We start from the raw sequence: 17,270 nt of genomic DNA, 5'->3' as shown, positions 1-17,270 counted from the left end.
TTATGTTGTCATCTAGAGTCTCACATGTATTTATATTCCAAGCAATAGCACACAATATTTTACAAACAGCAGGTATTTAAAGGACCAAAGAGTTAGGTCCGCTTCGTGTTTTAATTTTTTCCATGGAAAAATATTGCGGTACTGGTATCGTCACAGCCCTATTGTTTTCCATAAACAATTTATAAGTTGATTATTTAAATAATTTTGTGAGTTAGCCAAATACAGTGCCTTCAGAAAGTATTCATTCCCCTTGACTTTTTCCACATTTTGATTAAACTGTCCAGTTTGCGTGTTTGTTGCCGCTTGTTCCAGTCGCTAGCTGCATCAAACTGAAAAGAGGAGTGAGCCAGGGATGTGTGTGCTTTGGGGACCATTAACAGAATGTGACTGGCAGAACGGGTGTTGGATGAGGGCTGCAGAAGATATCTCAGATAGGGGGGAGTGAAGCCTAAGAGGGTTTTATAAATAAGCATCAACCAGTGGGTCTTGCGACGGGTATACAGAGATGACCAGTTTACAGAGCAGTATAGAGTGCAGTGATGTGTCCAATAAGAAGCATTGGTGGCAAATCTGATGGCCGAATGGGAAGGACATCTAGCCGCTGGAGAGCACCCTTACTTGCCGATCTATAAATTACGTCTCCGTAATCTAGCATGGGTAGGATGGTCATCTGAATCAGGGTTAGTTTGGCAGCTTGTATGAAAGAGGAGCATTTACGATAGAGGAAACCAAGTCTAGGTTTAACCTTAGCCTGCTGCTTAGATATGTGCAGAGAGATGGATAGTGTACCGTCTACCCATACTCCCAATTACTTGTATGAGGTGACTACTTCAAGCTCTAACCCCTCAGAGGTAGTAATCACACCTGTGGGAAGAGGGGCATTCTTCTTACCAAACCACATAACCTCGACACCTCCAAAACAAAGGTAAAGGGCAGAAAAAGCTTGCTGGACTCTAAGAAGGCTTTGTTGTAGAGCGTTTAACACAAAATCCGGGGAGGGGCCAGCTGAGTATAAGACTGTATCATCTGCATATAAATGGATGAGAGAGCTTCCTACTGAGCGTGGGGCCTAGGATCGAGCCTTGGGGTACTCCATTGGTGACTGGCAGTGGCTAAGACAGCAGATATTCTGACTTTATACACTGCACTCTTTGAGAGAGGTAGTTAGCAAACCAGGCCAAAGACCCCTCAGAGACACCCATACTCCTTAGCCGGCCCACAAGAATGGGATGGTCTAACATATCAAAAGCTTTGGCCAAGTCTATAAAAATAGCAGCACAACATTGCTTAGAATCAAGGGCAATGGTGACATCATTTAGAACCTTTCAGGTTGCAGTGACACATCTTGGGCAGCGATTACAGCTGAGAGTCTTTCTGGGTAAGTTTCTTAAGAGCTTTGCACACATGGATTGAACAATATTTGCACATACATTTTTTACAAATTCTTCAACCCCAGTTAAGTTGGTTGTTGATCATCGCTAGTATACCATTTTCAACTCTTGACATAGATTTTCAAGCAGATTTAAGTCAACTGTAACTAGTCCATCAGGGACATTCAATGTGTTATTGGTAATCAACTCCAGTGTATATTTGGCCTTGTGTTTTAGGTGAATTTGTCTCCCAGTGTCTGTTGGAAAGCAGACTAAACCAGGTTTTCCTCAAGGTTTTTTGCCTGTGCTTAGCTTTATTCAGTTTATTTTTATCCTTTAAAAAACTGCCTAGTCCTTGCCGATGACAAGCATACCCATAACAGCAGCCACCACCAAGCTTGAAAATATAAAGTGGTACTCAGTGATGATGGATTTGCCCCAAACATAAAGTGAATTTCTATGCCACAAATTTTGCTGTTTTACTTTAGTGCCTTATTTGAAGCAGGATGCATGTTTCAGAATATTTGTATTCTGTACAGACTTCCTCCTTTTCACTCTGCCATTTAGGTTAGTATTGTGGAGTAACTACAATGTTGTTGATCAATCCTCAGTTTTCTCACAGCAATTTAACTCTTAACTGTTTTAAAGTCACCAATTTCCTCATGGTGAAATCCCTGAGCGGTTTCCTTCCTCTCCGTCAACTGAGTTGGAAGGGCGCTTGTATCTTTCTAGTGACTAGATGTATTGATAGACCATCCAAAGTGTAATTAGTAAATTCACTATGCTCAGGGATATTCAATGTCTGCTTTTTTATTTTTACCCAGGTGCCCTTTGTGAGGCATTGGAAAACCTCACGGGTCTTTGTGGTTGAGTCTGTGTTTGAAATTCACTGCTCGACTGAGGGACCTTAAAGGTAGTTGTATGTGTGGGTTACAAATTTGAGGTAGTCATTCAATAATCATGTTAAATGCCATTATTGCACACACTGAGTTCATGCAACTTATTAGGCTTGCGATAACAATTCCATAATACATTTCAGCTTTTCATTTTTAAACATCTCTAAAAACATAATTCCACTTCGACATTATGGGCTATTTTGTGTAGGTCAGTGACACAAAATATCAATTTACATTTTAAAGTCAGGCAGTAACACATCAAAATGTGGAAGAAGTCGGTGTGAATACTTTCTGAAGGCACTGTGGTTCTACAGGTGATGGCCTAAGCCACATATCAATAGCAACTGTACGCTGTATGGTATATTTTACATTTAAATAATATAGCTAGCTACATTCTTACAAATACAGGCCCGTATTTGGATTCAAGCAATGGCTCTATGTGGGAAGTCTGAGACCTTGGAGGACCACAGCAAATCTTATGTTCTTCTACTGAGCCACACAATTTGCTATATCCTCACTAAATGTGTTGTGACAGAGAGTTAACACTTTTGAAACAAGTGATAATACACTTCTGTTTGCATTTAAGTCACCCGAGTCTAAGCCTATCAATGCTTGCCTTTCAGCACTCCAACCACCCTGTACCGTTCATCTCTTATTATTTTGAATCTGCTTATCATGAATTTGAACAGAATTCTGCCTCAGTATGACCTCCTCTGTCTCAATAGTCAAATAACATTTCCCTGCAGATACACAATATTATCTTTCTACAGTACCTTTCTCTGGCCTGCTTAACGGTTAATCCAACCATTTTGAGGTACATGGGGAAACTGCTATTCAAATATTACCAATGTCAATCTAATAATGTTCGGCTTTCCCGATTTTGTCTGAGGCGGTGTCCAGAGAACAGCTGCTTTATGATGATTTTAGCTGTAAGATAAAATGTTTAAGTTAAGACAGTTCCATTGACTGGCTGGTCTTTGACTACCAAGCTATTTTACATTCATTACTTTACTTGCTTTAGTAAGAAGTAAGCCTACTGAAAATGTATATACATTTTTTTGTTTGTCTTTTCAGGTATCAGGATGGTGGACAAGAATATATACATTGTCCAAGGGGAGATCTGTACTGTTGTAGGTGCCATCAAGAGGAATTCAAGGTGGAATACCCATATTCCTTTGGTAAGTTGTTTTGTCTTGGTAAAGACAATTTTTGTAACACAATAGTATCTCCCAATCAAGGCTTAGTTTGATAAAAGACAACAGTTTAGTTGAGCTTTTTTAATTGTAGAACTACCTGCTCAAGGAATGAGTGTTTCAGACTTGGTACAAGAGGAAGGAACATTAAAAAGAAGAGATATGCAGAAATAGTTTTCATAGCGCTGCCATGAATGTTTGTTTGTGTAGTGTTAAGGCCTAATCGTCATAAATACTGTAATACCTTAAGTCTACATAGGCAGCTACTCTGAGTAGAAAAAAAAAGTAATTGCGTTAAAATTGTAGGCATTGTGTTAATTTGGTCAAATCTACAGCATTTGAATGGAGTAGTTTCACTTTGAGCTTCAATGTCCTCTCATGCTTGAGTTTTTGTTGATGCCAGTACTGTTTGTTTTATTGTTGTACAGGATGAGGAACAAGATCCATTGCTTAACAGTTTCAGCCACCTGAAAGAGATTCTCAACAATATGAAAGGTAATAACCTAATAATGGCAAGTGCAGTACATGGTGCAGTGTATATTTGGCCTTTTTTTTTCTTCTATAGAACTACAGAATATTAGTGGATATCTAACGTAAGTCCCTATTTCTAAATTGTCATCCCTCAGGCAAATAGATACCTGCAGCAGTCTCCTTTACTAATTCCTGACTAGCCCTCTTTGCAAATCTTCTCTCTATTATTTCCTCCCCAACAGCATTTCATACTTACATTATTATGCAGATACAGAGGAGATGACAACACATGAAAGTATTTTAAGTTTATAGCAATTGTTCATTATACTAGAACGACTATCATTGTCATTGTCCATGGAAGAAGACCAGCTTAAAATGAAAGCCATATTTTCAATTTTCCCTCCGCCAATACGTTACATGAATAAACCTCAGTCAGTCGGGGACCTTGAGGCTAAACGCATTCAGATTATCACAAAGTGCCTTCTCCTGCCTGAAGAGTAAGAACATATTTAATCAGGTGTGCAGCAGATTTCCACAGAGAAATGGGCTGGCCTTTCAAGTTTGTCAATATTATCTCTACCAATGTCTTACTGCGGGGGACTACTCAGCTTAATCATTTGTAGAAGTCCCATTTGATACGATATCACTGTTTGTTCGTCTTTTATCCAAGTGCCTCATTATGAACAAGACGGCGAAGGTAAATGTTACGCTAAGTTGTGCAAGTGTTCTTCTCTGCTCAAGGAGGGGAAGATGCTCAACACTTCAAGACACCGGTACCTCGGAGTTCTTCTCACAACACGCAATTCAGTAAAAAATGGAATATACTCTGTGTTGGATTTGCTTGATTTTAAGAAGAGAATTCATCCCTTCACATTAGTTATGTTTCCTTGATGGGTTTTGGTTGTGACCATATTTTGTTCTTAGTATGTACTATTACTATCAAATATATTTCCTTCACAGGGCAATTTTCTCCTTGTACTTAGACATAAGAATGTTTTATACTTTTACTCTTAGTCCTCTTTATTTCCGATTTGGACATAATGCCGTAACAATCTTCAAATGGAGTCTTAGGCCGCAGTTTGTGCCCTGTCCCATGAGTCTCCTCTCTTCCAGCTCAGCCACCATTGTCCAATGTCACGTTCTTTGGCCTGCCTCGCTTGTGCTTTCCCGTAGGTGTTCATCTGAGAGCAACTTCCTTTAGGCATCCTCAGAACGTGTTCGCTCCGTCCGATCCTGCTCATCTTGATATACTATGCTGGTGGAATAAACTTTGTCCAGAGGTATAGGCCTATGGAGTTTGGCAAACTATCCTTCATGTTGGCAACAAACATTTCATGATGCCATTTTGCTTTGTCGCCAACATGATGCATGTGAAAATGTTTAATCTCATACACTTTGCTGAGTAAAGGAGGTTGTTTCACATTACTTGGTTAGTTAGTCTAATCCACTGCCTATTCCACTACAGTGACATCTGAGGTTTCTTGGCAGAATTAGAGTACATGACCTTCATCATTTTTTTGGTCAGTCTTTACATTTCACTTTTCTCTTGTCTACTAAGTTATCCTAATGTAAATTCAAGTCTTGGCATCCTGATTCTTAATGGAGCAATGGATTTCTTTTGTATTTTAATTTAAACCCCTGTTTTACCAGGTCAATTGAGTAAGAACATGTTTACACTTTCAACAATCTGTTTGTTTACAAATATGTTGAGCGATGGATAAGACACAAAATGTTGTATGAAGTCCCCTGTTCAAGGTGCCCTTCTGGAGGGCCTACAGGGTATTGTATCTTCACAGGTGTGTTTGTAATTGAGAGTCTCATGGATAAGTTCAGCAGGTGGCAGCCATGCAAGTCTGTTCATGCACTGTGAGTGGTGTATGTATGGCTTTACTCATCTCTCTTCATTAATTCATAAACTCAGTAAAAAAAGAAACGTCACCTTTTCAGGGCCTTGTCTTTCAAAGATAATTCATAAAATCCAAATAACTTCACCGATCTTCATTGTAAAGGGTTTTAAACACTGTTTCCCATGCTTGTTCAATGAACCATAAACAATTAATGAACATGCACCTGTGGAATGGTCGTTAAGACACTAACAGCTTAAAGACAGTAGGCAATTAAGGTCACAGTTATGAAAACGTAGGACACTAAAGAAGCTTTTCTACTGACTCTGAAAAACACTAAAAGAATGATGCCCAGGGTCCCTGCTCATCTAAGGCATGAGGACTGCAGATGTGGCCAGGGCAATAAATTGCAATGTCTGTACTGTGAGACGCCTAAGACAGCGCTACAGGGAGACAGGACGGACAGCTGATCGTCCTCGCAGTGGCAGACCACATGTAACAACACCTGCACAGGATCGGTACATCCGAACATCACATCTGCGGGACAAGTACAGGATGGCAACAACAACTGCCCGAGTTACACCAAGAACGCACAATCCCTCCATCAGTGCTCAGACTGTCCGCAATAGGCTGAGAGAGGCTGGACTGAGGGCTTGTAGGCCTGTTGTAAGGCAGGTCCTCACCAGACATCATCGGCAACAACGTCGCCTATTGGCACAAACCAACCGTCGCTGGACCAGACAGGACTGGCAAAAAGTGCTCTTCACTGACGAGTCGCGGTTTTGTCTCACCAGGGGTGATGGTCGGATTCGCGTTTATCGTCGAAGGAATGAGCGTTACACCGAGGCCTGTACTCTGGAGCGGGATCGATTTGGAGGTGGAGGTCTGGGGCGGTGGGTCCGCCATGGTCTGGGGCGGTGTATCACAGCATCACCGGACTGAGCTTGTTATCATTGCAGGCAATCTCAACGCTGTGCGTTACAGGGAAGACATCCTCCTTTTTCATGTGGTACCCTTCCTGCAGGCTCATCCTGACATGACCCTCCAGCATGACAATGCCACCAGCCACACTGCTCGTTCTGTGCATGATTTCCTGCAAGACAGGAATGTCAGTGTTCTGCCATAGCCAGCGAAGAGCCCGGATCTCAATCCCATTGAGCAAGTCTGGAACCTGTTGGATCGGAGAGTGAGGGCCAGGGCCATTCCCCCCAGAAATGTCCGGGAACTTGCAGGTGCCTTGGTGGAAGAGTGGGGTAACATCTCACAGCAAGAACTGGCAAATCTGGTGCAGTAGTTAATGCAGCTGGTGGCCACACCAGATACCGACTGTTACTTTTGACCCCCCCCTTTGTTCAGGGACACATTATTCCATATCTGTTAGTCACATGTCTGTGGAACTTGTTCAGTTTATGTCTCAGTTTTTAAGTCTTATGTTCATACAAATATTTACACATGTTAAGTTTGCTGGAAAAAAACGCAGTTGACAGTGTGAGGACGTTTCTTTTTTTGCTGAGTTTAGTTAAAGTCCCATCTGGTTTATAGTTTGGAAATACTTGACATAGAAAATACTAGTAATCTGGTTATTCTGGCTGTACTGAGTTCACTTGTGTAGAAGTGATTTAGTTTTCCCTACTCTAATTTACTTTTTAAGGCATGGGATGGCAAGTTGCGTTTAAAGTTCTTCAAACATGTAAGTCAGCCAATTGTATCTCTTGTAAACGTTTATGGTATCTATAGTGCCGTATAGGGTTCGCATGCAACAACCCCACTAGAACCCCTGACCTCCATCCCCGTTCCCCCCCGTCCCTCTATCACCGTCTGTAGTGATTGATCATTTGGAGTGGCTCTGTTGTGTGTATTAATGGAGGGGTGCTAGCTGATGGTCGCCGGGTGAGCTAACTCTGCGGTCAAGCCTTTGTGCTGTCATGCTTTTGCAATGGGATTCCTGGCAGCCCCATCCCCAGCCACAGTAGCAGCTAGTGGAGAGATGGAACACATGGACTCTGCAGCCATGGTCTCAGCCCCCTCCAGGCGTAGAGCTTCCTCCAGGGAATGCCACTGCCTCGAGATGGACAGGCACGGCTGCGCCAGGGGCCTGGGAGGAATCTGCCACGCTTTTTCATCCCCCCCAACCTCTCTCAGAACACCAAAGGCCTTGTTAGTAGTCCACAGCATTAGGGAACAAGTGTTATATTATGTTCGTCTGCTTTGATTCTAAAGAGGTAACTGATGTATTCTCTTGGTTGCCAGTTAGTTTACAGAAGAAGTTTAGCTCAAGTTGCCATTCTGGAATATTAGAAGATGCTTGAATATTATTCTAATGGACTAAATATTTTTTGTTATCCCATGTTGTGACTTCCATTTGAGTTTGAGCAGACTGACTTGATTATACAATTCATTTTTTTTGATACTCATGAGGTTTGATATGAAATTTGCAATGGGCAAACATTAGGGGGGTTAAGCTGTTATTGCCTCCCTTTACCCCCAATCTTGTGCATATTTGGCTCTCTGACATGGCATGTCCATGTCCTGGTGAGCGATGAAAGCCTAAAAAAAGGAGATCACATTAACCAGGCCAAAGCCCAACTCTGTATTTGACAGACTGATCAATGTGTTTTTGTTTTGCGGGAACACAAACACAAGCTAAGTCCCCTGCCACCACACCCGCCCAACCAATATTTCTGTACGAATTCTTCCGGGTGGGCTGTAGTGGCCCAGCTGTCTGCTTAATGAAAGCCCAGTAATTCCATTCACACTGTGTATCTTAGCTCCTCTAACAACAAAAGCAACCAGTGAACAAAATGTGGATTAGTACTGAAAGGTTTCTCAGCCACTTTCTCCCCGTTGTTAAAGGTTCTGTTCTCCTAGCGTGATTGACAGGGCCATGTGCCATGGCACAATGCAGCTGGAAGTATATCATCTGCAATTTTAAGTTGGGTAAATATAGCAGGGAGTCTTGTCAAGCAGAGCTATAAATTGTTCTGGGAAAGGAAGTGTTGTCTCTCTTTCTGAAATGTTTTCCCCCTACAACTTCTGGAAGGAGGGGTTCTCTGTATTTCAAACAGAGGACACAGTTATGGAGCCTGGACCAGTGGTTAAGCATATGCCATGCATATCCCCTCTGCCACCCCACCTTACCACGTCACACTCTTCTCTCTCCCCAGAGGAAGTAGGCCCTGTATCTCCTTGGGAAGGGATGTTTTTGATAAAAATGCTTAATCTTCCATCACTAAGCTCATTAGACCCATATAATTGAGTGCTTTCTACAGATTTGCAATCTGCATCTACGGCTTTTAGATTTTAACTTCTTGTTTGCAAACAATGAAAGGGTAGACTTTCCCCCTTTTTGTTTAATATATATCATACAAACATGACTTTTTGAATGTACAGCATGACTTGGAGAGGAATTATTTGTACTTAAGGATCTCAAAGGGTCTATATTTCGCCAACGTCTTTCCAAACTGCCCCTGCTTACTATTCAAAATGTCGTATTCGTTATATACAGTACCAGTCAAAAGTTTGGACACCTACTCATTCCAGGGTTTTTCTTTATATTTTAAACATTTCTACATTGTAGAATAATAGTGAAGACATCAAAACGATGAAATAACACACATGGAATCATGTAGTAACCAAAAAAGTGATTAACAAATCAAAATATATTTGAGATTTGAGATTCTTCAATGTAGCCACCCTTTGCTTTGATGACAGCTTTGCACACTCTTGGCATTCTCTCAACCAGCTTCATGAGATGGTTACCTGGAATGCATTTCAATTAACAGGTGTGCCTTGTTGAAAGTTAATTTGTATTATTTATTTCCTTATTGCGTTTGAGCCAATCAGTTGTGTTGTGACAAGGTAGGGTTGGTATACAGAAGATAGCCCTATTTTGTAAAAGACCAAGTCCATATTATGTCAAGAACAGCTCAAATAAGCAAAGAGACATGACATTCCATTACTTTAAGACATGAAGGTCAGCCAATCCGGAAAATGTCAAGAACTTTGAAAGTTTCTTCAAGTGCAGTCGCAAAAACTATTGAGCGCTATGATGAAACTGTCTCTCATGAGGACCACCACAGGAAAGGAAGACCCAGAGTTACCTCTGCTGCAGATGACAAGTTCATTAGAGTTAACTGCACCTCAGATTGCAGCCCAAATAAATGCTTCAGAGTTCAAGTAACAAACATCTCAACATCACAGATGATCTCTGCATGTGTGGTTCCCACCATGAAGCATGGAGGAGATAGTGTGGGGGTGCTTTGCTGGTGATACTCTGTGATTTATTTATAATTCAAGGCACACTTAACCAGCATGGCTACCACAGCATTCTGCAGCGGTATGCCATCCAATCAGGTTTGCGCTTAGTCCCACTATCGTTTGTTTTTCAGAAAAATGACCCAAAACATACCTCCAGGCTGTGTACAGGCTATTTGACCAAGAAGGAGATGGAGTGCTGCATCAGATGACCTGGCCTCCACAATCACCCGACCTCAACCCAATTGAGATGGTTTGGGATGAGTTGATCCGCAGAGTTCCTCTGTCCAGTGTCTGTGTTCTTTTGCCCATCTTAATCTTTTCTTTTAATCGGCCAGCATCCCGGAGTCGCCTCTTCACTGTTGACGTTGAGATTGGTGTTTTGCGGGTACTATTTAATGAAGCTGCCTGTTGAGGACTTGTGAGTAGTCTGTTTCTCAAACTAGACACTCTAATGTACTTGTCCTCTTGCTCAGTTGTGCACCGGGGCCTCCCATTCTTTCTATTCTGGTTAGATCCAGCTTGCTCTGTTCTGTGACGGGAATAGTACACAGCGTTGCACGAGATCTTCCGTTTCTTCACAATTTCTCGCATGGAGTAGCCTTCATTTTTCAGAACAACAATAGACTGACGATTTTCAGAAGAAAGGTCTTTGTTTCTGTCCATTTTGAGCCCGTAATCGAACCCACAAATGCTGATGCTCCAGATACTCAACTAGTCTAAAGAAGGCCAGTTTTATTGCTTCTTTAATCAGCACAAAAGTTTTCAGCTATGCTAACATAATTGCAAAAGGGTTTTGCTAATGCTCAATTACCCTTTTAAAATGATCAACTTGGATTAGTTAACACAACGTGCCATTAGAACACAGGAGTGATGGTTGCTGATAATGGGCCTCTGTATGCCTATGTAGATATTCCTTTAAAAAATCAGCTGTTTCCAGCTACAATAGTCATTTACAACATTAACAATGTCTACGCTGTATTTCTGATCAATTTGTTATTTTAATGAACAAAAATGTGTTTTTCTTTCAAAAACAAGGACTTTTCTAAGTGACCTCAAACTTTTGAACGATAGTGTATAAAAACACACAAATATTGCAGTTTGTCTACCAAAGGTCATTAGTACTACTGTAACAAAATACAATTTAGTTGGTATTGGCTGTTTTTGGGTATGACATTTTCTAAGTCTCTTCAGCTGTCATTGTAGATCATATTTATATGTTAAATTTGAATGTTCTATATTCACGCCAAAGCCTGATTGAAACCTTGTCTGCCTTATTGCCTCATGGTTTTGTAGTTATGGTTTGCCAGTGCTGTCCACAAGTCATTGAACATCTGGGTCAGTAAGTAGACCAGTGATGACAGGGATAACCATGTGGATATGTGTTGGGTAATCCCCTCACTACACTGGAATTACAAACAAGCAACTAATAGCGACAAATTGGCCCTGTGACAAATTTGGTAATGCCTATTACGTTGAGCTGTCCATATCTGCTCATTGAAGCCATAGGCAGTGGATGTTTTACAACATCCAAAAATACAAAGCATTGTTTTGATGTGTGAATTCAATCAGAGCTCTCCCCTGACATTGGCAGGGAAGTGATGTATTCTATAAATGATCTATGTTTAACATCAAACAGAGAAATCTGTCTCAATCCCCTGTTGAATAATTCTGTGGATTTATATTATCGGTTGTACATTGGTCGACTATACCTCTGAGAAGTAGGATAGAAAAGAGCAGGGTGAACACAATTCATTCAGATATGTATTTTTTTGGTCTATCTTTTCTACCTTTTGTTATGCACAAGTCAGTCTCAGACTCAGCTTTTTAAATCTTTAAATCTTTTTTTTCTTCCTCCCCTTTCCTTTACTGTGAAGGTCAGATTTTTGACAGGTCTGCAGAGAAAGCAGTCAGTCTAAATCCCCTCATTTTTATTCCTACAAATGCAGGTTCTGAGATTCCAACACCCACAAGATCTAAAGCCAGAGCGGCCTTTGACTGACAGCTCTTTCTCTTTTTTCCAAACACTAACGAAATTCACAAGCACACCTCTAATTGACTGGAATCACCAGAAAGGCACCAGTGGTTGATATTAGGGGGCATGGCAGTGAAAGCGTAGAGTGAATGCCGTAGCCATGATTTGATCACTTGCAGACTGACCTTTTCAATAATTACCTCCTTGTCCCCTGAGCAAAGGACAATGCAGAGACAATTTTGGCAGGAGTGGCAAAATTAGGCAAGGGAGCACGTTTGAATCATGTTATTTTTGTCTAAAACACTTCATGTTCATGATGATTTCCTCCCTTTAATTGGGAAGTGGATGCTGAAGAAATTACATTTTTGCGACTGAAAAATAATTTTATAAAGTGTCTTAACAAGCTAAAATCAGGGTCTGCTTGTTATTTTTTTTTTTTAAATAAAAATGTTGTTCCTAGTTTCTTTATTAAAGGATTAACGTTATTTATGTGTTACTTTATCTATGAAATGCCTAACACCCCATACGTGTACATCATTGTACAGTCTCGTCCATCAATAAGTAGAAACACACACACACTCGTAGTTCAAGGTCAAGTGTGTGTGCCGTCTTGGCCGCACAGCTGTGTTCAGGCAGCTGTGGCCGGGCCTCTGAGGGCCGTAGTCTGTGCACGTGGGAACCGACTGTGCCCTTTAGGCCCCCTGCGCTCCTCTGCCACCTGATATTCGCACATATATCATACCCAATTGAACCGCCAGAATGCAGTCGGCAAATGCCAAGTAAGAGCCATAATTCATACCGCTCAGTCACGTATACAAATATGTTTACTCATGAAGACATTTTACCCTGTGGAATAGCCACTGTGAGAACTTCATTACATGTCCCTGGTGTTTCCTCAGTACGCCGTGGGTTTACCACTGAGATTATGATTATGGAGGGTTATATTCTCAGTCCCAGTTTTAAAGTCATTTTTATTGCTCATTTCAAAAAGCCAGTAATTACTGAGGATGATTTTGTCAGAGCCATTAATACCTTGGTCATTTTCCTGATGCTTGATATAATGCCTATTTATAACACCAAATCCACTTCTCTTCTTGAGTATAGGTATTTTGAAGACAACCACCATGCCATAATACAATGCGATAAGATTGTGTGCTATTGAAATTCAGTCTGTGAAGTTGCCTGTATATTTGCTTATCCCCATCCCTTTAAAGCATGTGGATTCTCATTCACCACTGTGCTATAACGGGGACTTATAGGTAGGGGGGACTTTTTACTCTTTGACTGTGAATGTCACAGGGAAACATTGTGTGGGCCCAGACCTGAAGGACAGCAAGTGTTTGACCCTGTGAGGAATTTATAACTGCTGTCCCTTAAGGAACAAGACTTATTTTCCATTGTGCCAAAAACCCAAGACCTGGAGGTTTCCATTAGAGAGATGGTGTCCTGTCCGCTACTTCTCCCAACCTTTCATTTGTTCCTGTCAATGGGAAAGGTGGAACGCTTAGCACCCTCGTAGTATTAATGCCCCAGTCCGAATGGGGAAAGGGTTAAAACTTTTTTCTAGGAACAGTACTCAAGCTTTCATTATTGGGTGCTTGGGGAAGTTTAACGGTTAACTGTCAAGCCAAAGGAATGGCAAAATGTTGGACAAATTTCACAATATGAAACTTCAGTACAGTACAAAAAGTCATATGGAACATTTTATGTTTGGACACTGTATGCATGCTAACCTTATGACCAGCAGAGCAGTGGGTTTTTGGGATGTGGGCCATTGTTGGTGCAGTAAGCCTTTGGTTCGTCGTTGTAAAAGCACCCATCAAATGCGCATGATTAATCGGGGTCCTCTACCAAGACAGGCTGTCACCTAGTGCTGGTTAGTAGCTGTAAATCTGTCCAGTTAACCGTGCTTTAACCGGGGACTGACAGGCAGGGCTTAGGCCCGGTGTGAAGAGGCGATGCAACTGTTGTCCTGTTTCAGAGCCTCTCAACAATGTGCTGAGTGGATGGAGAGTCCCGGCAGAGGGCCATTAATCATATTGGCCTGGGACAGTGGGGGAAGGTGGCTTGGAGGATCCGGATGTTCTGACAGGAACAGAGGGCAAAACGGGCTCAAAACAGCCCCTGTGAGCCCCAAAAGAGAGAGGGGCAGGGGTACACCGTTTGGTTAAGCAAAAGAAGAGGATAGGAGTAGAGCATTGCTTCCTGAAAGTTTGTCTCGGAGCACTTGTCGATGACTTGTCCTGCCAAGTTCTCCGATGGTTCTTCAAAATAAGTCACTAGGGATGTGAATAACAAATATTCTAGTCACCGAATAGTCGACATCAATCGATAACTACCAATTTACTGTAGAACCTGTTTGGTGCGACTATTCAGATCCTATGTAGGTCATTGAAGGGCAAAGGCAAGGACATGTACTTTGATGCACAGCTTTTGTTTTGAAAGGTGCAGTGCAGAATATGATAAGCAAACATGGCTGGCTAATTCCTTTTTGTCGTCTGCATTAATGATGGCCTGACGCGCACACGTGCTCCGGTTAGGATTTTTTTTTTAACAAGATATATGATTTTACCCTCTTTGCTGTTTCTAACCACTACAGGCATTATGTCATACGAGGGACAAATAGGATGACATAACAGTCGATGATATTCCGGTAAAGATAGCATTGATACGTTTCGGGGGGTATAGGCTACAGACAAAGTCTAAGGAAACCTACAGGGTTCTCTATCCTCCAGGTTTAGCGGTGGCACGCAGAGTCTAGAGTGGATCAGTTGAGTTCATGTCAAGGCCCGCCTAATGTGCGTTGTCAGTTGTGGACCAATGCTGAGGATTTAGTGTTTTCCAGTCTGCTACCTGGATTGTGTTTTAATGTTCTGTTAAGCATAATCTTATGAGGTGGTAATTGGCCCGTTGTGGGGCAGATCTCGAGCAGGACCTCCCCTCTGCCTTTGTTCAGCCTGGAGGTAATAGGCTTTATGTTCAATAATGCTTTAAGGACTCCACACTGGGAACTGAGAATATGAATAAAGCAGGGGGTATTAAGCTGGGGTTTGGGACATTTTCAACACCTGCTTCCTGCGCCCGTCCCCACTGGAGGTCTGCTCTAAAAACAACCTGGTGGTGCCACTTTGATGGGGCGAACAATATTTAGCAGATTGACTATGACCCGGTATTGAAAATGGAGGTGCCAAGTATTTGCTTTCAATGTTTATGTGAGCGCATCGCTATTTATAGCCTGACACGAGGCTGAAACTGTTTTAGAGGAGGCCCCGTGTTGTGTTTGCGTGGCGGCGGTTTATGTTCTGTGTATTGTTGGCGCCTCACGGGCGGCATTTTTTTCACCTTTTAATTAGTCATTCTGTAGCAGATCACTTTCCAGCGTGATGTGATTTGCATTTCTGTTCTGTGTCTGGAATGTCTTTTTAGTACATCACAGTCCCAGTAGATCTCGGGTGCCTTGGTGAAACATGGGATCAGTGCTCTAGTCTAGTTCACCTACAGTGTTGAGACTGTTTCTGATGTATAGATTCAAATGATATAGGGCTATATAGTACATCTATTCAATCTTCCAGATGAATATTTACCCCCATGCAAATGCTTTGGATTATATCAGCTAGATCTTTAGCTCATTTGGTTTAGCCTCCAGCTTTCTCCAGCAAAAATAACGTTGGTAGAAGTTGATTATCTCTGTCTGCTTTCTTTTCCTCCAATATAGCCTTAGCTTGAACCACGTCTCTCTAAGTTGTGTGCATTGTTAACACGTAGGGAGAACAACAGAAAGGTACCTTGTGGTTATCATGCCAAAATGGTTAACCGTCTGAAAAAACAACATAAGGCTAAAGCATGTTGATGCCAGGGGCTGTAGTTAGGGGCTGGCTGGTCTTTTATCAGGGATTCTGTTATGTGGACATATTTCATAGTCCCTATTAGTGTTTTCCCTCTTCCTTCTGATGGAGTTGGTGTGCTATAGGGCATGCCTGTTTGTAAAACCTTTGTCACAGTCTCAGCATGGACAAATATAGGGGCTCAACCCCGAACACCTTCGACAGACTATAATTTCATGTAGGAAGATATGTTGAGTAGAATGTGTGAAATATTGCATTCAATTGATGATTGGTGGACACCAAAGTTGTACGTTGGAAAGTCAGAAATAAAGCAGTGCACCACTGATTCACTGTCTGTAACATTAGTGGCCAGGATAATCTCCGCAGCAGGGGAGCAAAGCTGGAGAACTCAAACTGCACACCTGACTAGCTGTGGAAGTTGCCCTGCTATTGTGGGGTGGGGGTTGGTGGAATGGGATTATATTTATTTTTGTAAAAAAATAAGGGCCGATATTAGTATTGTGAGGAGGCACTGTCTTGCTTGTGTGGCGCTCACTTCTTAAGCCTTGGGCGTCTCAGTACGAGTACCATACTGCCTTGATGGACTGTGTTAATAAACCTCCCTACAGACCCACACACACCCACCTCACACACACATTCGCACGCGCACACACATGCAGTCTCACAACACACAGCTGCTTGTTATTTCATGCCCCATAAGGGCCCTGTGACCACGAACATTCTAAACACATATCCAATTAGGTAAGCATTGCTGTGTGCATCAACTTCCAACTGTGATTCTCACACACACATTGATACATAGAATTCCCCCCAAAATGTCTACATTTCTTCCCAATCCCTGAATTCTAGTGAAATAATTTAGAAGGACCATTTTCATAAAAACATTTTAGTCTGGGAACACTTGGTAAGTTCCTGTATTGATGCTTTTGGAACACCTAGTACAGTTCCCAGAAGAGACAACTATTTTATGATTATTTTTGTAATTTTTACCCCCCTTTTTCTCCCCAACTTCATGATTACGATCTTGTCTCATCGCTACAACTCCCCAACGGGCTCGGGAGAGGCGTAGGTCAAGTCATGCGTCCTACGAAATATGACCTGCCAAACCGCGCTTCTTAACACCTGCCCGCTTAATCCGGAAGCCAGCCACACCAATGTGTCGGAGGAAACACTGTTCAACTAGCGACCTGAAGTCACCCTGCAGGCGCCCGTCCCACCACTAGGAGTTGCTAGAGCGCGATGAGCCAAGTAAAGCCCCTTAGACTGCTGCGCCACTCGGGAGGCCCCTGACGACTATTTTTCTGTATCTTGCTGCTGAGTTTTTTTGGCCCAGAACAGGGCAGCACGTCTGGCCCTTAAATGTACATGGCGAGCTAACATTAATAATATGCATGTAAATCTCTCATGGCTCAAAGTGGGGGT

At 42.1% G+C, this 17,270-nt stretch overlaps 1 protein-coding gene across 5 annotated transcripts in view; it reads left to right on the top strand.

Annotated features, from left to right (window-relative positions):
* LOC111978387 (Golgi-specific brefeldin A-resistance guanine nucleotide exchange factor 1) overlaps positions 1-17,270 on the top strand; it is a 110,951-nt gene that overhangs the window by 12,995 nt on the left and 80,686 nt on the right. For 4 of the 5 annotated variants that reach the window (XM_024008417.2, XM_070448485.1, XM_070448486.1 and 1 more), the window contains exons 2-3: positions 3,341-3,444; positions 3,888-3,954. In XM_024008417.2, the coding sequence (XP_023864185.1) occupies positions 3,349-3,444; positions 3,888-3,954 (163 nt within the window). In that variant the 5' untranslated portion in view covers positions 3,341-3,348. Of the gene's footprint in view, positions 1-2,189; positions 2,284-3,340; positions 3,445-3,887; positions 3,955-17,270 lie in introns of those variants that run through there. The other variant, XM_070448484.1, reaches the window with a different exon arrangement.

Source organism: Salvelinus sp. IW2-2015, linkage group LG18 (assembly GCF_002910315.2).
Source record: "Salvelinus sp. IW2-2015 linkage group LG18, ASM291031v2, whole genome shotgun sequence".
NCBI lineage: Eukaryota > Metazoa > Chordata > Actinopteri > Salmoniformes > Salmonidae > Salvelinus > Salvelinus sp. IW2-2015.
Note: the sequence above shows the minus strand (reverse complement) of the source record. Positions and strands in the feature narration are given on the sequence as shown.